General features: G+C 46.3%; 1 protein-coding gene across 10 annotated transcripts in view; it reads right to left on the bottom strand.

Moving 5' to 3' along the window:
* Window positions 1–1,198: 1,198 nt before the first annotated feature.
* Window positions 1,199–19,920, bottom strand: part of ppargc1a (peroxisome proliferator-activated receptor gamma, coactivator 1 alpha) — a 302,778-nt gene continuing 284,056 nt past the window's right edge. For 3 of the 10 annotated variants that reach the window (XM_026161835.1, XM_026161837.1, XM_026161838.1), the window contains exons 3-13: window positions 19,308–19,502; window positions 18,113–18,238; window positions 15,567–16,932; window positions 14,552–14,597; window positions 14,276–14,349; window positions 8,928–10,152; window positions 7,163–7,255; window positions 6,139–6,259; window positions 4,249–4,370; window positions 3,762–3,913; window positions 1,199–1,765 (exon numbers count right to left, since the gene is read on the bottom strand). In XM_026161835.1, the coding sequence (XP_026017620.1) occupies window positions 1,662–1,765; window positions 3,762–3,913; window positions 4,249–4,370; window positions 6,139–6,259; window positions 7,163–7,255; window positions 8,928–10,152; window positions 14,276–14,349; window positions 14,552–14,597; window positions 15,567–16,932; window positions 18,113–18,238; window positions 19,308–19,502 (3,624 nt within the window). In that variant the 3' untranslated portion in view covers window positions 1,199–1,661. The remainder of the gene's footprint in view (window positions 1,766–3,761; window positions 3,914–4,248; window positions 4,371–6,138; window positions 6,260–7,162; window positions 7,256–8,927; window positions 10,153–14,275; window positions 14,350–14,551; window positions 14,598–15,566; window positions 16,933–18,112; window positions 18,239–19,307; window positions 19,503–19,920) is intronic. The other 7 variants (XM_026161841.1, XM_026161843.1, XM_026161842.1 and 4 more) reach the window with 5 other exon arrangements.

Here is a 19,920-nt window from a genome sequence, read left to right as displayed (position 1 = left end):
CAAACGGAAGAAAAAGAAATAAACCCAAAAAGATTTATGCGCTGCAGATGTGACTGTTAGGGGAGAGGCTGACCGCTGGACTGATTAGCTGAATGTTTTGATTGTTTCGGAAAGGCATAGAAGGTAATATTATCCCCACCAAACCATTTATTGTACACCCTGTCTAGTGATTGCGAGTTAAATAACACAAATCAAAGGACATAACATAAATAGCAAATAAATTTCATGAGGTACACCACGTTCAGTGAGGAGTCCATAAATATTTTTTTTTCTGATTCAAATATTAAAATAAATAGATAAATATGTGTTTACACTGATTGAAAAGATGTGAATACAGCTTTCTCTCTCTTTGAAGGTAATCAAACAAGGACCATGCAAAGCCACATTATTTATATATATATATATATATATATATATATATATATATATATATATATATATATATATATATATATATATGTATATGTATATATATATATATATATATATATTATATATATATATATGTATATATATATATATATATATATATATATATATATATATATATATATATATATATATATATATAATGAAACAATTGGGTTAAAAAATGGGCTAACGTTCTTTGCAATCATGAAAAAGACGTTAAAAATGCATTTTACAGTGGCTGTATAAGCAAAAAACACCGATTGAGAAACTTTAAAAACAGACATAAACTACACATGGTTGACTGTTTTTTTTTTCTCCCACAAAAAAATAACTTAAAAAAAAAAAAGACACATGTTCACGTGCTCCCCCAAAACTGAGCATTCGGACACATCTTTTTTTTCTTCTTCTTCTTCTGTTTTTTTCTACAATCATGTCATGTCTTCTACACATCATGTAGGTGTACAATAATGTTTTTACAGTATTGTAATCACTACAGATCGACATTCTGAATTAAGAAATGTTCTCCGCATTTTTAAAAAAGGCTGCGTTTTACAGTGCATAGCTGTAACAAATAAAGAACTTTGATATTTACATAAAATAAAAATATTCCTTTTTTTTTATAGTATTTGTAAATACACAGCTACAATTCTCCGTTAAATGTAGACAATGATGTTACCTTGAGAATTTCACCAAACTCTTTGTTTGCGATGTAACACCGGATCCAAACACCAGATTGAAAAGGGAAAAAAAAAAGGAAAGAATAAACAAACAAAGAAGAAAAAAAAAAAAAAAGGTCAACAACAACAACAAGAAAAAAACAAATCTGGCCAAACAAGCTGCGTGTTTTCACTTCCTCACCCCAAAAGAATTGTGGGTATTGTAGTGCTTGGAGCAACAACAACAACAACAACAACAAAAACAAAAAAAGAAAGAAAAACAAAAAAGAAAGAAAGAAAAAATAAAGTTCTTTTTCTTCTTTCAGCAGTAGAGTGCACCAAACCCGTGCAGATTCTGAGGGTTCACTGGCTTCCCAGAACGCAATGTCTCTTCCCAGCTCTTCAGCAGCTATGTTCATGTAAACTTTATTTTTGATATATTCATTTATATTGATATAGGTCTATAGACTTATTCTTATATACTCTTTGACAGAGTGTAAAACTTCTGGTAGTCTCGTCATCAAAGGAGCGAGAAACCACCGTGAGGTATCAGAAGTCCCTCTTTGTGACAGACAGCAGGTGCCACTGAACAGGTTACCTTCTCAGGCTGTGCTGGGCCTCCCTCAGCAAACTGTCAAAATCCATGGAGTCGTACTTGCTTTTTGTGGAGGCTGGATCGAAGTCGTCTGAATGGGAGTCTGGAAATGGAGCAACAAGGTTGTGCGTTTAGCGTGAGGCGGAGCTGCATTTCTTAGAAGTCGCACATAAAACAACAGGGTTCACCTTTGTGTTCTCAGAAGTGTTTGCGGTGAGGGCTCTGGGAATATTCTGCACTTACGGTCACGTGCAGCTCTAAAGTTAAACCGATAGTTTCTATGCTTCCTGCGTTTTAGCAACAGACCAATAGGAATCACAGCGCAAGGACAGAATGCTCTGCTTTTCTATATTTTTTACACAAAGACAGCAGATGTGTCCGTCCATCTCTCATAGCTCCTGTTTTTCTCGATCAACCTGATAATACATAAAGAGCATCTTATCTGTGCCAACAGACAGCTTCACAAATGGGGCCCCCCCAAAGGACTCGGCAGCACACACCTAGTGCTTTGAGAAATGGGAATGACCGTGGCAGCTGGGAGACGCCGGTTTGATCTAATGCAATGGCCAAGGGCTGGATTGTGTCACGCTGCACACCTTGAGGGATGAAAAATACCCCGCTGCTCTACTTAAAACTAATGGACAGTGTCTCTGAAAAGAAAAAAAAAAGACGAGAAGATGGGAAGAGGTTTGGATACCTCGCTATTAAAAGATTCTCCCTTCCTCTCAATCTCTTATCTCGTGCTATCAATATGGGGGCTGACCAAAATAGCCCATTCCTGACAAAGAGGTTGTCGAATGAAGGCCTTTCCATTCCAGCAGGCTGATTAGTCAATCTCAGTATAATGTCTAACCTCAAGGCTTCAGGATTAGCAACTGTTTCTCTGTGTGCCATGCACTCTTTTAAAAGGCTAACGGCTTCAAGAGCGTGCTTTGAAGAAGTAGAGTAACCGCCTCATTTAATGGGAAAATTGCTCTTTTTCTCTTAAAATGACCCGCTGACCCTCTCGTAGCGTCGCATTTTACATTTCTGACCTCACATATTGCTTCCAGAGCAGTCAATACTCATCTTTCATGTTGTCTCCGAGTGGAGCAGATGATCTTTTGTGTTTGTGCAGTACTTAAAATAATGGGGCACATGCTACTTAAGTCCCAACGCTGCTTCGCTTCTCAATTGTCACCACCTTTTATCAAAGTGCATTTCTTTCCTTTTTCCACATGTCAGAAGCGGGGCATCACACCAGAAGAAGAAGAAAAAAGCCTCGATTTCACAGATAAGCTTGCATTATTTATCAAATGCGTCACTGCGGTTCGGGTTTCTGATTGAGATTCACGTGTCGGGCCAGTATAGAAGCTAAGCATGTTTACTCTGAGGAATAACTTATGTTGAATGAGTTCTGCTGTACTGCAGCTACATCCTCCACACTCTCAGCAAAGGCAGCAGCAGATAAGCGCAGACAGAAGTAGCTGGTAGGTAGGCAGAGAGCTGCTGAGGCGGCCCCTCCCCCCAATGTAAATTATTGGCCCCTAAGTGCCACATCAAGGATCTACCTCGTTTCAGCACCACAACAGCTGGCAGCAGATGGACTTTAAAGGGAGTGGAGGGGGTGGGGAGGTTGTGGGATTTCACCTTGCTCCCACTTTCTTCTTCTTCGTCTTTTTTTCTTGTCATTCTTCTACAACATCTCGCTCCTACTAATTTCATCTAGCCCTGACTTGTCTTATTAATGAGATTCCCACACATACGTGAAAACACACAAGATCTGCTTTTAAGCTCAACAAAGTAAAAGCAAGCATCTCACGTGCACATGAGTAATGGAGTCTGCCTCGTTTTGCTTCAGATACCGAGGCTACTCGTCGGCATGTTCACAGCCCGACCTCTGAACTCTCTTTGCAATCTCGAGGCGGGAACGCCCGGCCGGACACATTCTGGGCTGTAGGAATTGCTATCAGCGCCGAGATGGGTACGTTTTGATCTGGAAGCGTCACTCAAGGCTTATTCGCCTTCCCTCCCCACGTCCCGCTGACAGTCTTGCGTGCATGCAAATGTACAGCACGACCGCAGGGGGCTGATGGAAAGAACAACAAAGCTGCACTCACCCAAGTCTGTGTAATGTGATTTGCAGAACTGCTTTTGTCCGCCGAAGCACAGCTCGAACTGGGGCTCGTTTGACCTGCGTAAGGTGTGTCCATTCTCAAGGGCGGCAAAGGCGTCACAAGTGTAGCGGTACGTGATGAAGCCAAAATTGTCCCTGGTCAGGAATAGAAAATAAACACGTCAGAGTGTTGCTGTGGGGCAACAATGACTCAACGAGGGTGGGGGTGGGGGCCTTGTCGGTCATGACCATCGTTCTATTTATATGCAAAAGACAATCAATAAAGGTGCGTCTTTCAGGCTCCACGGGCCTAAATGCAGATGAATCGGGAGACGCTCTCAGATTGCAAAAGCTCTGTATTTGTCACCGGCCTCTGCTGTAAGTTCAGCAGTTACAGTAGACCCCCCCCCCCCCCCACAGTGTGCTAAAACAACACTAAAGCCAAGATAGGACACAGATGCACACAAAGACAGAACATCCTGAGGCCTTACCCATCGTCCCTCAAATTCACTGCGCATTCCTCTATTTCACCGAAGAGTTCAAAGCGGCGCTTCAGCTCCGTCCGGGTGCAGTCGGACCTCAGTCGCCCCACGTACACCACTCGTCTCTCCTCCTGCTCGTTAAGAGGACAGACAGCGCAGAGGGAAAGAGATTAAAAGGGGGAGTCTTGTTTTTCCTTTCCCCCTTCTCCTTTCTTCACCGAGCACCTAATGAATTGGTCTTGATCACTCCTGTGGATACTGCCGGCGACTTTGGGGGGCCCCCCCTGTTTTTGTCCCTCTTTTCCATCTGTCTGTTGTGTTCCCTCTGTGATTGGTTCAGCCTGCTTCCTCTTATCTGATTGAGTTGCAGTTTGGAAGCGCCTTCAATCTGCCTTGGCACTACAATTCCTCTTTCTCTCTGCAACTCATCAAGCAGAGGCAGAGCGATTTTTATCAAATGATGCCATGTCTTAAGTTTGGGGCTGCTTCTTCCTTTTTGTGAAGTCTAAAAATAAAGCAGTGGGAGTGACTCAGCTATATATCACAGAAGCCTGCTTCTTTCTTTCTGTTTTTCTTTCCAGCTTTCGGGAGTCCAACTCACAATACACAGCAAACTTGGCGATGTTCCCTAAATGAGAGGCCTGTTAATATTGTAAGGTTATTCATATCCAAGAGAGAGGAAGCATAAAGAGCAGCAGCAGAGCGCCTCGGGGCAAAAAAAAAAAACCTGCTCCCTGAACCTCAGAGGACGTGAGGGTCATAGTGGAATAATTCAGGAACAAACTGCGCCAGGCTGGCTTTTGAGTATTTTAATTGCAGCTGCTAATCATATAATACAGTTGAGGCCCGAGGCTATCGTGTATGACTGGTATTATTTATTTATTCATTCATTTACTTGCCATTACTGGGCAAGTCCATTGAGGCCTGTTGGAATTCTGAAAGTTGTCTTCGGGGCAGTAGTGACACGTATGGAAATCGGATGCCTGGCGCTAAACTCAAAGTTCACCTTTGCTCATTTGAGCTGCAGCTGAGGAAAGCAAGTAAAGATTAACCACGTGCGGCTGTCCTGTGCTTGGTCCCCTCTTTAATGTTGCACACTGTTTGGAGGCTAAAAATGTAGAGCGTAGTTGCTGACGGCTGATAAACAAGGCGGCCTTGGCGTGCCCGTCCCTTTGACAGCTCGAGCTTTACCGCTGGGAATCTTTCGTCTCTCCATCGCCGAGATCGTTCGAATTACTGCGCCACCTAACGTGTGCTTTATCAACGGGTGGTAGCAGCGCCATCCCGCTGGAAACCCGAGTAATTTCACACTGAGACAAGGAGAGCGGAGATAAGGGTGGAGAAACGTGATGTTCACTGAATCTGCATGATTTTTCTTTAAAGTAGATACAGGAAAAAGAAGAGATTGGAGTGGAATTAGTGGCTATTTCCTTCTTTTTATTTAAAATTAAAGATCCTCTCATTTTTTTTTTTTTTTTGCTCTCTTAGTTTTCATCTATTTTAACATTTTTGCCCCTGTGGTGTGATTAATAAGAGTCGACAGTGTTTCCAGACGGGAGACGTTAAAAATACACAACCCAGAGATAAAGAGGAAGGGCCTGTCGCCTGAATCATTCAGGAACTCACTTTGTATGTATTCTTTCAGCACGCACACACACAGGGAGAGAGACGCACTGTGGCACATGGCACCGGGCTGGAGGGCTGTGTCATCCCAAGTAATCTGTGCATGTCTGTGGGAGGTTTTTGTGCGTTGTGCCACAGCAGTGATTACATGTGGTCTTTTATCAGCTTTGTTGCAGGAAGACCCAAAGTCAAGCATCAAACCCCACCCCCCCCCCTTTCCCCCTCAAAAAAAAAGCTACAGAGGGAATGTGATGGTAGTTGTGTCAGCTGACTCACAATAGCTTTCTGCCTTTGTCTCTCTCGCTGCTCGGCCCTCTCGAACTCCTGCTTCTCGTAGTCCCGGCGGTACTCCTCCCTCTTCAGCCTCTCGTGCTGGTACTCCTCGTAGCTGTCATACCTGTGGAGACGAGGACATATTGCGAGATCACTCCCTCATCCTCTAAATTCGCCCTTCCCATTGATGCTTATGAAGAACAATCACCAATATTTGCCGCGAGGGCTGCAAAGAGAAGGAGACGGACACGTTAATAAGATGTCTTTTTTGCCACCGCCACGATTGCGAAGCCCGCGAGTGAGGCCCGCGGGAGTGCCGGCGAGCAGCGCAGTCGGGGAGCTGAGCAGCTGCAACTGTCAGCACAACTTCACATGTCATTACTTTCTGCTTAGTTAGGGCTTCATCAAGAAGGAAAGTGCAACTTTCTCCCCCAGCCTGGAACAGTACGAGACATGTCCGTTAAGTTTTCGACTGATGAGCGACTCTCGGGCTTGTCGGGTGTCATTAGGCGCGTGGGTGCCAAATCAGCTCGGAGCACTGGGATGGTGTCAGTCTGTCTCTCTGTCTCTGTTTCAGCACAGCGCGAGTACATCTCTGCATATGAAATGGTCCCCTCTGCAGTGGCTCATGCAAAACTACAGAGGCAGTAAGTTGAATAAGTGGCATTATACAGCTGGGAGCGTCAGCTCACGGGTGCGGCACGAACGCGCATCAGTGTGATTCTTTTGTCACTCGTCTAATAAAACACGATCAATTAAACATATTTGCCCTGCATGTTTGTCACCTCCCCCCCCCCATCCCCCAACCCGTTGGGACAGGATGTGGAAAGGCATTCACAAAGAACTCAAAGGATTTCTGAGCGGTGACAGCAAAAAGTGGTGCTGTGCTTTCATGCACGCCATTAAGAAATCTTAAGAAGAAAAAACACACAGAAAAACCAAACATTTGTCGTGACCTGAAGCGTGTAACTAAAAGTTTTAAGCACATGACAAATTGAAGGTTAAATGATTCATTTAAAACAATCACCTTGGCCTGCGGCTCAGAGGAGATCGAGGCTGGGGGTGGGGGCTCTTGTGATTCCTGGAACGAAAAGCATTCAAATCTGTGCTGTGACGAGACCTGAAGGGAAAAATAAAGTTAAAAGTCACTTTTTTTGCAAAAACAAAGGAAACGCATTCATACTGTTGCAAACGTGTGACATTTGGTTAATTTGCTTTTGGCTTTAAGAACTAAATTAACCTCTTAGATATGCACAGGGCCCATTAGTCTGCATTAAAGAGCATCGTCTCCTCTCCTTGTGCTGACCTAACACAACCCTCGGAAAATGTGCTTGATTTGCTGCAGGATTTTTATACGCATCTGCGCTAGCATACGTGCACGTGCTATCTATGTTGTATGAAGACGTGGTCAATACTTATGGCCTTAGTGGCCTCACTGTAGAGCTAGTTCCCCTACACTGCTCGAGCTTCTGATGCTTAAATATTTAAGTGCTGCTGAAGAAGGAAGACCTGAATAATGGAAGGAGAGAAGTTTGGGAAGCTCAGTGAAGCAAAGGAATGCCAGTTTGGAAAGATCAAGGATCTTATGCTGCGAAATCTTAAAACAGTGAGGAGGGATTTAGAGAATTATTTCCCTGAAATTCTGTTTATCTTCTCCTGCGTGGAGCTATAACAAGCTTACTGCTCTGTCACGTTCAAACTCCAATCCCTATGCAGCGTTTTCAGAAAGCTTGTCAGTGTCAGATTTTGATGCAACGCCTTGAGACTATTACTGTATGTGAGCGAGAGCGAAGAACAAGGGCCCGAATAGAATAAAGTGATTCTATTGGCTCCGCGGAGTAAACTGACCTTTCAGTAATCATGCAAACAAACTGAGTCACAGCGGTGGAGTCGTACACTGGGAGTCACTCAATGAGCCGTTCCTGACAAACTGAATTTATTCACATCCCTCTCGGTTACTCCAGTTTGCCTCTGTTCTTTCACCAAAAGAACCCAACCAGAATCCCCCTCGGCTCTGATCAAAGGGAAGCATGGGAAATGTAGTTCTCCCAGAAAGCTATGATGATAGGAGTCTTTTTTAGAGAGGGGTTTGGAGACTATATTCCCACAGACTGGTTCTCGCTTTCATCTCTGGGGATGTAAAAGACGAGGGTTTGCCACTCAGTAAAAACAACAGCTGCCGCTTAAAACAATAGCCCGAGCATCAAACAAAAAACGGGAGCATGCAAGGGAGTGAGTGAGAAGGGGTGGGTGGGTGAGAGTGTTAGAAAGACACTCAAATAAAACTCCCTGCCTAGAGATGAAAACTCACACTGTTCAAAAGTCCAGTGCCTCTGGCACCTTTCATGTTCTGTTTTTTTTCTCTTTTGTCCTTTGTCTGTTAGTTTAGGGGGGGACCATTCAACTAATCTTTTTCCCCCATTGTCAGCTCAGATCTAAGTGTCACCTGGCATAAAGGCATCATCTGAGTCGTGTAACAACTGCAATATGGTTAGAATCTATTCCATCACAGAATAGCAGGAGGTGAAGAAATCCTAAAAAGGCCAGGTCACGGTCTATCAGAGGCAGTTTTTTAAATATTCTGAGTCAAAATCACATGCAGAAAGGGAGAGTTGAAGGGCGTGACCATGTTGTTTTAAAAATGGGCATACAAGGTGGTGTAAACATTTCTGAGAAGTGGTTTCCTGCTTGCTATGAGTCCTGTTTAAACTGCATAACTTTGAGGTGGAGCAGCCAAGTGAAAGAACAAAAAAGGGAGAAGGGGGAGTCTGGGGAAGAGACCGATAACTTACCAGGAGGACGGGCGTCTGTCGGGTGAGCTGGAGAGAGAGCGCCTGCGGTATCGTGAAGAGGAGCTGCGGGACCCAGACTGGGAACGGGAACGAGAGCGGGACCCGCTGCCGGCCCAGCAGGAAGGTCTGCTGGGTGACAGGAGCAGGGAGGAAGGTGGAGAGACAGAGCCTCGTGAAGGGGAGCAGCTGGATGGTGGGGAAGAAGAGGGAGAGCAGGGGGCGCAGTCAAAGAGTAGATCCAGAGGGGTGCCCTCCCATGGAAAGAGGAATCGACTTTCACGGCTCTCGTCCAGCTCTAGTTCGTCGTGAAAGGCCAGAAACCCCGGGTGAAGGTAGCTGGAGGCAGGCAGCCTCTGGGGGTAGCAGTCATTCTCTCCCCCCTCGAGGGACTGAGGAGCTGTAGCATTGTTCGTTTTGCTGCTTGATTCTTTCTCCTGGCTACCCGGGCTGTAGAGGGCTTGCAAAGGGTAGCCAAAGTGCTTGTTAAGTTCTGCTCGGATTTCCTGGTCGCACAGGAGCTTTCGGCTGGTGGCGCAAAGATTGTGTTGGTCCCTGTCAATAGTGGCCTCTTGTGAGGGGATCTGAGCGGTTTGTGTGAGGGCGTGCTCCCCTAACCCCCGAACCTGGCCCGCCTCTCCATCCACAGACCCAAAATTCTGCTGTTTAGCCAAAAAACCAGGTGAAGCTGATGATGGAGGAAATGATGAAGATGACGGTGGCATGGCTGAATCCTTAAATTCCACATGCCTGCTCTCCACTTTGCCTTCAGCAGGCACTGGAGCATCAGTGGCACCTGAGGTGAATGTCATTTTCACAGCTGTGGTTGTGGTAACAGTGGCTGAGCCCCCATCCTTCTTATTACCAGCTGTTGCCTGGCAATAGTCATGGTCGCTGTAGTTACGGGGCGTTGCCCGCTTAGTGTTGCCGGTGCTGCGATACTCCTCAAGGCCGCCCCCCACTGCGTGTTGAGTGACGGAGTAAGGGAGGGTGGTGGTTGCTTTGCTCAGTTGGGCGTAAAGCTCAGTCTGTTCAGGACCCTTCCTGGTGGGGCCCCTGCCTGAGGCACCTGGGGCCGGGGCCAGAGCGCCGGGGCCCAACTCACTCAGCCTGGCTCTTTTGCATGCCAAGGCCGAGGAGGAACATGAAGACAACTTGGTTTTGAGAGATGCTTTGAAAGGATTCTCTTGACTGGCTTTGTGTGGGGGCGTGGTAGGTGGTGTCAAACCTGCGAGGGGAGGAAGAGACACAGGTTGGGTTGGGAACAGTAAAATGAAAATGGAATCATAACGCAAACCTCCCCACCTAGCCCCTCCCTCCTCTGCCTCCTCGCCCACACTCCTCTATAAACTCCCGGGTCAGTTTATGGACAGTGGACACAGATACATGGCTGATTAAAATATTCACTTTCCCTCGGCCTAATCCTATTTTATTGCAATCTTGACAGATTAATGTAATGCTTGGTGTAACTTGATATGGCTGCACTGTAATACGGATGACTTGCCATTCTCTACCTCGCTGACCTTGAAAAGATCCCTTTTCGTGGAAAAAGAAAAAAGAAAAAAATATAACCCCGGAAAGGACAAACGTAATGCATCTGATAGCAGGCAGGAAAAAAATTAAAGTGAATGTATCATATCCCTGCCCGCTTCATAGAAACGTCTGGTTTCATTCCGATGAATTGGTCGCCGTCCCGCGCCAAGACCCTTTTGCATGTGTGTGTGTGTAGTCTCAAAGAACAATTGTGTGTGTGACGCAGTGCATGTTTAAAGATTAGCCAGCACCATCCACATTTTCTGTAAGAAGAGAACTGGATGTCACCGCTCTTAATGTTGCCTTAGCAAGCCTGGTGGTGGATCACTGGAAGCACTGGGAATAGGTTAACATTCCTTTCAGATGGCATGTCCCTATTGGATGTGCCCCCCGCCTCCTCTTGCTTCCCTCTCCCTCACAGATTTACAACCAGACAGATGGCAGTTATATGGGAAGTCCTGAGATGAGCCCACTTTATAGCATTGTTAATGCACTCACACAAACAGCCGACACCATTACTCTCGTTCTCCCCTTTCCTCCTCTTCCTCGTCGATCGCCCCCTTTTCGCTTTAGTTCGAGTCTGCCGTTCCGCCCTGTTCTCTCTTCCCGTCTGCCACCTTCCACCAGATCAATCTCTCCTTCTCCGGCTCTGTCTCCCTGCATCTTTTCCTGTTTTTATCTTCCGCAGAACAAATGTGCCCACACACGCAGGCACACTCATCGCTAACAGACTCTCACTGGAGTCAAACTCAGGCACTTTGAAACACCTACGCTCTCCCCTCTTCTTTGCCATTCTTATAATGCAGATCATTCTTCCCTTGCTGGCGAATTGCACCAAATGACAGCTATTAGTATCAAATCCTGTGTTAGGATGTGCAAAGACAGCCTGGCAACGAGCGTGTGGGATCGCAAAACATAAATGTGCATGTTTCGGCTGTGTTTGGAAGGCCTGATCCACCAGCTTATCATCCTACTTATTATCTGGATGTGCCTATAAGTAGGACTGCAAGCGCCCACTCCCCTTCCTCCCTTCCTTTCCTTCTCCCTTCTCGCTCTCCTCTGTCTCGTTCTCTCGCTCACTTCCCCCCAATCCTCTTCCCCAGTCATGATAGCGAGACAGACATATATTTGCATTATGCCAATTAAATGAGCTTTGGAAATGAGAAAGGAGAGACGCAGAGAGGGAGAGTGGATGCTACACAATGCCTGAAGAACTTCTGTTTCACCAATCAAACGCCATCTGTCCAAAACAACGTACGCACGGGGTCATAAACTAGGAGCCATTAGCGATAGGCGGAAATAAATCAGAATTAGATAAAAATGTGCCTCTCAGTCAAACTTGCTAGTGATGGATGATCTGCAGGTGTGAGCACCAATCATGCGGGGCCCGGAGAGAAAGCAGTGGCGCAGCGATCGAGGCAGAAAGAGGCAAGGTTTTGGGATTTTTGGGGGTTTTTTTTATAGTTCTATTTTCTCGTCCAGCTGCAAATTGTGAAGGGACCTCGGCGCGAACAACAACTCCAGGCTTAAAGAGTTGATCCGGCAGTAAGCTAGGCAAATAACAACACACAGACCACCTCTGTGTCATGAGATACAGTAATTAAAGACAACACAGCAGTACAGGGTAAATCTATTAGCTTGATAGAGATTAGGTCTGAACAGTCAGATCCCGGGGGGGTGCTCACCGTACCTCTCCGAGAAGGGTCAAGAAAACATGCAGTCAAACAGTCCAAACCTCGCTATTAATAACTACTAATCATCATTCGAGTAGGTACAAAGTGTACAAGTCCTCACAGTTAAATTTATCTTTCTTTTAATGAGTGGTTACTACTACTACAACTCATCAAAAAGGCATAAAGTAATAAACTACTGGAAGCAAGTCAAGGAAAATTCCACCAGCGCATGGTCGACTTGCCCTGGGAGTAGAAGGTGGGACCGCCCACCTGGTAGACTGCCATTTGATTATCAGTAACACCACCCTTTATCTCTATTGTAGTGGGATGATTCTCTAAATCTACGAAGGAACGTGTAAGTCCGAACCTAAAAGCTGACAACTCTGCTTACTGGGATCTATATCCATCTGGCTCGTACAGCGCTGAGACTCAAAAGCTAATCTCTAAGTGAGAAAGGCGCTCAGCAGCCCAGAGCTTTCTGGACTAATGACTTTCCTGCTAATATTCAATCCTACATTTTCCACAGAACGGGTTTAAGTCAGGTGAAAGGCTTTATTTGACCGTGCTTATAAAATGGATGTGTTGGAAAAGAACAGATGGCTTAGATTTGGCCACAGGTCAACAGACTCGCCCACGTGCAGTAAAAGCGGAAGAAATATTAACTGCGTTTGATTGCCACAGAGATTAAGGGGCATTGCTCTTTCCAATCTTTAGGTCTCAACAGACATCCCCCCTCTGACCCTGAAAGCTTATCTACATAAATGGGTTAAACAGCACTTCAGCCAAACTGAGAAGGACAGGGGGATACCTCTGGAGGTTTGCTTTTCCACCCCCACAGGAGCTAAGTAGAAGACAGGGGGTATTATGAGGACCATTTCCCTTGCTAGTAAATAAATAGACAAAAGGGCCAGGGCTGCTATTTTGTTTTATTGACCTTAGGTAATTAATTGTAAGAAAACGTGGTAATTACTAACATCATTGACATAAAGAGTGAAAGAAATGGATGACCTGCAATACTGCAGCTTTTCCCCTCACATTTTCATCCCTTTTGTCTTTTAAATACCAATTACATATAGTTTTTTTTTCTAATTTAGCTGAGCATAACTCAATAACACGAAAGGATGAAGTGACTGATAATGAAGAAATATCCCCAGTCTGGCAACATCTACGCAGCTGCCTGTGTCCACAGGGAATTTGAGTAAGGAAGGCGCTGATCATACAGGCAAAACTCAATTACACAGCAAAACCCAATGAAAACAGCAGCCATCTGAATTTTCCCTGCCACGTGTAGGCTAAAGCTCCTTTTACTCATACACTGCTTTCCATTTAATTTGACCATGTATGAACATGTTGGTTTCATGTATGAATGAGCCTCCTGGTCCCATTACTGCAAAGGTGATCTTTCAAGTTTGGACCTCATACACATTCACGCGTCGCTTTCACGACTGCAAAACGCCCCCCGTGAATTGCTCAGCTCAGTAAAACATGACTGTTAAGGAGAACCAGTTGAACAGCACAGGAATAAAATTAACGCGTGCGTAACAACAGCTCTCGCTCGCTGAGCCCGCGTGATTGGGGCAGGGGCAGCTTTCTCAGCAGCACCGTGCAGCGCGCGAAGACCCTGCTCTTTGCAAAGTTTTCAAACACCTGACTATACTTCACTCGTGTCCATGCGGACGTGCGCAACGATTCCTTTGCGCTTCTTTGTCACTGTCGCGGTTATGTCTGAATGAGCTTTAATGCAGCCGTGACCTACGTCTAAATGACAGGATGCCATTACTTGAACAGATTGATGAAGCCAGCATAGTTGTGTATTCTGCGCCTGGAGAGGGCTTGAGTGAGCTGTCAGTCAGAGAGCATTAGGATCTGGTGGAAGGAAAGGTATATTAACTCTTCACTAACAAACCAGTGGGCGTGGTAGAGGAATGGGAGGAGTTTGCTAATAGAAGCCGAGGAGATTGGAAGACCTAATCAATACTTAGGCGCATAAAATTGATCTCCTTATGTCTTCACCTTGAACTCTGAACTGTGATGGAACTATCAAGGCTCCCGAAAGGAATGAACCCATTACTTCCTACCACAGCTATAAGTACTCGGCCGGTCATTTAAAAAAAAAATTTATATTGTCAGAAAAAGTCTGCTTACCTGGGGTTCCAGCAATCTCCACACTTAATGTGCGTTCAGTGGTTTTGTTCTCAAACGGTGATCCCTTGTAGTCACTGGAAGACAAAATAAAACGTAGAACGTCTTACTTCACAGGTGAAAGTAAGACTAAAGAAAGATGTAATGGAAATGAATCACAAAAATGCCTCAGGTTGGATTCTAGTCTATATAGCTTTCTTTGATTTTGTCTTTTTTCTGTAGTTTCCATGTTGCCTTTTTTTTTGCCTAGAATAATGTGGAAAAACTTCTCACACTTACTTTGGAGACTCTGGGGTCAAAGGAAGTGGCAAGGTGGTTGGTTTGGCTGCAGAACACAAAGGAGCATGGGTAATTATTGATCTAAGTATAACACTCATGGTAGAAGAGAACAGATCCACAAGTCTGCAACAATTAATCCCAAATTGGCTCAACAAATGCAAATATTACTACGAAAAAAGAAATAAAAAAAACACCCATTTCTAGTTAGAAAGCCTTACTATGGACACTATTGTACAGAGTATATCTTTTTTTAGATTGACCCCATTTAAAAAATTTATTCTCTTAGGATAGACTGTTCACTCTGTGAGGCAGGATGAAGTGATGGTACGTGTTTCACAGGTGTCTAGACACAGACACCACGCTCAAGACAACAAACAGATCGAAATGGAAAAAGACATACAGAGAGAGAGACGATGCCACAAACAAGACACATGACTGTGGGTGAGCCCCTCCCTAGACAATAAAGTCATAATCGCATGCACCAACAGCAGAGGAGGGGGGAGAAAAGAAAAACAAAAAGAAGGAAGAAAGGAGAGTCAAGGAAGCTTGTGCAGTTGCCCGAGGCTCTGGCCGGCTTGTGCTCCAGCTAAGAGAAGTGTGGCTTTAGTAGCGCGATTCTAGAGAGCAGCACCGGGGCTCTGAGTCTAAATGTACATATTCAGCACACTCAGCTCAATCAGCCAAAGATGATTCAAGGATTGGCTTTGCGAATACAAGACGTACAGTAGCAAGACATGGCTCACCCCTTTTCCCACCCCCTCCTTTGTTTTTTCAAAGACAAAAAAAAAACCCCACTCATTTTTGAAAATTGAAAAGAGTGCCTCTGCGACTAGCAAAAAGCATTGGCGAGCAGGCTGTTTTGCTGTCATTGTTGTTGATGCCCTAACAATGACTTGTTAGATTCAAATTAGGACAGGGGGTTAGTCGTGAAATCAAACCGGGAAGTGGTTAGAGCAAGAGAGGGAGAAAAGAGAGCAGAGATAAGGCCAGTGGGGGGGATGCAGTTCATGATTACCTAACAATGGGTGGCCCTGGTCATCGGGGTGCTCGCTGAGTGCCTGCATGTGTGGGTGCCCTTGCCCTTGTATGATGCAGGGAGGGGTGGGCTCTGCAATGCTAGTATCTGGGAGGAGTGGGCTCGGTGGGCCCTGTGAGAGCACCGCTGCGGGGCTGCCCATGACATGGTCATCATCATCATCATCACCATCAACAACAACACCATCATTATCATCATCATCATCATCATCATGGTTAACATCCTCCCTGTAGCCCCCCTGGCTTGGCCACCCCAGATCTAGTCCAAAGGCCATGTCTAGCCCTGGATCTGGCTGGTTAACCCAGCTCTCTAGGTCAAAGGTGAGAGGTGACAACAGGGGCCTTGAATCAGGCTCCTCAGCTTGATTTACTCCCTTGTTTCTATCATCAGTGGTCCCTCTGAGCTCCTTCTCCTCCTTAACCTTAGAAAAAGCCCGGGCTGGACTCTCAGACCTCGCTGCTAATTTGCTCTTACTGCTCCGTAAAGGGGTAATGGGAGTATGCGGGAGGACACGGGCCTGATACTGAGCGGGCCTGTTTTTGGAGGTGAGCAGCTGGCTAAGTAACGGGTGCCCCGGCTTCTCGTCTCTTTTCTTTATAGTCACTGTGATGTGCCTATGTGGCGCACGGCTGGCACTGTTACTGTTGCTACGGCCTTGCCTGCCAAAGCCCTCACTAGCCTGAGTGGCGCCTGCAGCCTCTCGGCAATGCTCACAGCTGTGACTCGCCTCTCGGGGAGGGAGGGAATAAGAGTGCATATACCTAATAAACCTAGCGGCAGCCAGGCGGCCCGCATCGCCTGGCGGCCTTCCTTCTTCACTGGGCGGCCCGTGCTCCAGTTTGGGGCGGGCATGGCCGCAGGCGGAGCTTCTGTGGCCAACAGGGATAGTAGCACCCTCCGACTCCTCAAACCCGTCATCGTGAGCGCAACGCTGCCACTTCCCAGCCCCAAGACCAGCCATACTACACTCGCCTCCAGCCCGGCTCTCACCTCGCTGGTGATGCTGCTGTGGCGGCTGCTGCTGCTGCTGTTGATGAGACGGCACAGCCGGCTTCTTCTTGGAGGTGGTAGAGGAAGAGGAGGAAGAGGTGGAGGAGAGGGAGGAGAACGAGGAAGTGGATGACGAGGACGGTGAAGAGGAGGAAGAAGAGGCACCGAGACCCATGCCACTCTTGTCCCTGCTACTAGCACCCCCCCAGGTGCTCTTGGCTTCGCTGGCTTTGGCGTGGAGGAGGATGTCATCGGTGGCGGTTAGGTATTTCAGCAGCTCGGTGCAGGGCCGCCTCACCGGGCGGTTCTGTTGGCTGGAGCCCCCTCTTGCTTTGCCGTTCCAGGGGCTCTCCGTCTGCGGAGGGACGAGCAGAGAGAGAGCGAATGACTTAGTTAGCTCCAATAAAAAGTTTTGCACAGTGCAGCTGATCTAGTTGCGAGAAATGTTAAGTATTTTATTTGGAACAAAAACAAAAGTAGAAAAGAGACGGAGGCATGGAGAGCCTAAGAGTGTGACTCAAACAGCTCGAGCGCAGTGGTTGCCCAACTGTCTAGGAGGCGATGGTGGGAGTGCTGTCCGCCCATCATTTTAATTGCGTGGCCCCCCGAGCGCCACCGCGCCACTCTGTACGCACACCACGTCCTCCGGGAGTCCTCATTCGCTCTGCTCCAGAAACGGATGACTCAAAGACACAGTATGAAAATAGACTCTGTGAAGAAGGGTTGACGCACTGCATGTGCAAACACGGTACGCAGAGCTAACATATGTCTGCGCCGCATTCACCACACAGTGAGATACAGATGTTCTTTACATTGTGATGATTTTGTGCATGCGTTAAGGCATAACAAATGCAGATTTCAGACAGTCCTACCGAGCAAGAGAACACAATTAAGTGCTATATGCTGATATGACACTGAATGCACAGTATGCCACATTCTGGCGTGAAATCCAAACGGGCGAGAGTGAAATAATCCCATTTTTTCATTTAGCAGAATTCACAAAACCTGTGATACTTACGCTGACTAAAATTAAATCTTAATCAAACCCACCCCTATAGAAAAACACTCTCTTCAGAGCCATCTAATGAGTACATCAAGTCTGATATTTTGATCTTGTCGTCTCAAGGCATCAATCTCGCCGCAAGAGCGCCTGTCGCTGCTTTTTTTTTTTTCTTTCTTTTTTTTTCCCGTCCTCCAACAGGCACCATACCAAGGCGGATAAGTGGTGGAGCTAATGAGACAACGGTGCCGACGCCTCGCCTGGAAAGCCCAACAGCAATCAGCCTGTTTTCATTACGAGATGGCCCCCTGGGACAGTAGACTGCTAGAGCAGAAGTCTAACATCTTCTAAAGGCGGCCACCAAAACAGGCAAAAAAAAAAAAAAAAAGTGAGAAGGAGGGAGGGTGAGCAAGTAGCGAGAGAGAGCAAGAAAAGAGTGAGAGAGATAAACAAACACAAACAGGAAAAAAAGTGTGTGCACGGGAGTGAAATCAACAGCGTGTGCGTGTGTGTGTGTGTGTGTGTGACTCCCTACCTTGACGACGGCAGGTGGTGGTCTGATCCGGTGGTTGCTGCTGGCTGCATGGTTCTGTGCCTTGCCACCTGTGTATTGATTATAGCTGAGCTGGGAGTTTGCGGGTGCCAGAAGGAGTTTCTTCAGCTGCGAATGGACCCAAACAGAACCAGAAAGGTGGGAGAGGAAGAAGGAGGAGGAGGAGGAGCGGGGAGTCAGCGTGGGTTATGCAAATGGCACCTTTTAATTCAATTCGACTTTATTTAAACAGTGCCAGTTTACGGCGGCAGTCATTTCAGAGCACTTTACATTGTAAGGTAAAAGATTTACAATGGCAGCCTTTCAGTTGCTTTCATTTTCTAACTCTGCAGTTAAAAAAAAGACTTCTTTTTTTTAACTTAAGTGCATGCTACGTGACATGAAAAGTCAAGCCTCTTTTTTTTTCCAGTGCAGGTGTTTTTGTGTACACACCACTAGGCTTCTCTAATGTGATTGAATAAACACGCTCAGGCATTTGGCTAAAGGTCATTTGGAAGGGACCAGCATGGAATAAAATGGACTACAATGTCACATAACATAACGTTTTAGGTCAAAGCCTATAAGCTAGAGAAAAACCCAGATGGCACGGATGTGTGTAAAAATAACAGCACCAAGGTAGGCCGAGTTCTTATTTGTGGTGGTGGGGGTGTTTGCCAAAAGAGATGACACAGGGGGATTAGCCGAGACCCTGCTGAGAGCAGACGAGATGAGATAGATTTCCTTTTCCCCCCGACTTTCATTACGTCCCGGCTTGATTTCAGGGCCCGTGGCACTGTGTCAGCCGCAGTTGTCCCCAACCACAGCGTTCGTATCACTGAACTGGCGCCACGATAGCGCTGTTATGTAATTAGCGCTGAGCAGCAAACACACTGATCCTTTCCACTCATTTCCCTCCTACTTGCATCTGCATCCCTGCTTGCTGCGACTGCACATAAATGAACACATTGTGGCAAATACGGAGTGTGAAGTCAGGCAAACGTCACACAGACAAATGACCGCTACTGGGGTTCTGGTCTTGTTGAGAAGTCTTATCTGATGTGTGCTTTGGACTGCCAAAAACACAGCGTACGTGTGAGTACGTGCGAGACCGGAGGTCAGGTCTCGGGTATAACTCATGTCTGAACTGTAGGATGGTGCTGGTGTGAGAATCGTGATAAGGAAGAGCTGTAGCTGTTACCAGGGAAGGCTCCTCGGGCTCTGGGGTGCGCGGTGAGCCGTCGGGAGAGGAGGGACAGCTCTGGTCACTGGCATTGGTCACGTCCCCATCTGCCAGGGCCTCAAACGAAGGCAATCCGTCCTCATCCACCGGGATGCTGTCCAGGGTCTCTGTAAGCACTGCCAGCAAGTTGGCCTCATTTTCTTCATCTATCTTCTTAGGAGGGGGGGGGGGGGGGGGGGGGGGTAGGGGGGTGGAGAGGGGGGAAGACAGAGACAAAAAAGAGAGGGGGGGGGAATGGGACATTTTAGTCAGAAGAAGAAGTTGCATCCCTTTTTCTTTATTTCGGGGAAGTAAAGGTGGTGGTTGGCTTTCATTGTTAATATAGAAAACATTTGTTTTTTCTCGTTTTTTTTTATTTTTATTTTTGTGCAGCAGCTGAGCTCACTGCGTTCTGGCAGCCTTTTTTACAAAAACACTAAAAACCCAAACAAAATTTGCCTCATGTGCATGTGAGTCAAGCCTGTCACTCATATTTTAAGCGAACAGCTTACTGGACCAAAATAATATCTCCCCCAAGAAACCCATTACCAACGCTGACAAGTAGCAAGTATCTGGGGGAAGACAGCAATGG

Source organism: Astatotilapia calliptera, chromosome 3, assembly GCF_900246225.1.
Source record: "Astatotilapia calliptera chromosome 3, fAstCal1.2, whole genome shotgun sequence".
Lineage (NCBI taxonomy): Eukaryota > Metazoa > Chordata > Actinopteri > Cichliformes > Cichlidae > Astatotilapia > Astatotilapia calliptera.
The sequence above is the reverse complement of the archived record's forward strand: the minus strand, read 5'-3'. Positions and strand labels throughout refer to the sequence as shown.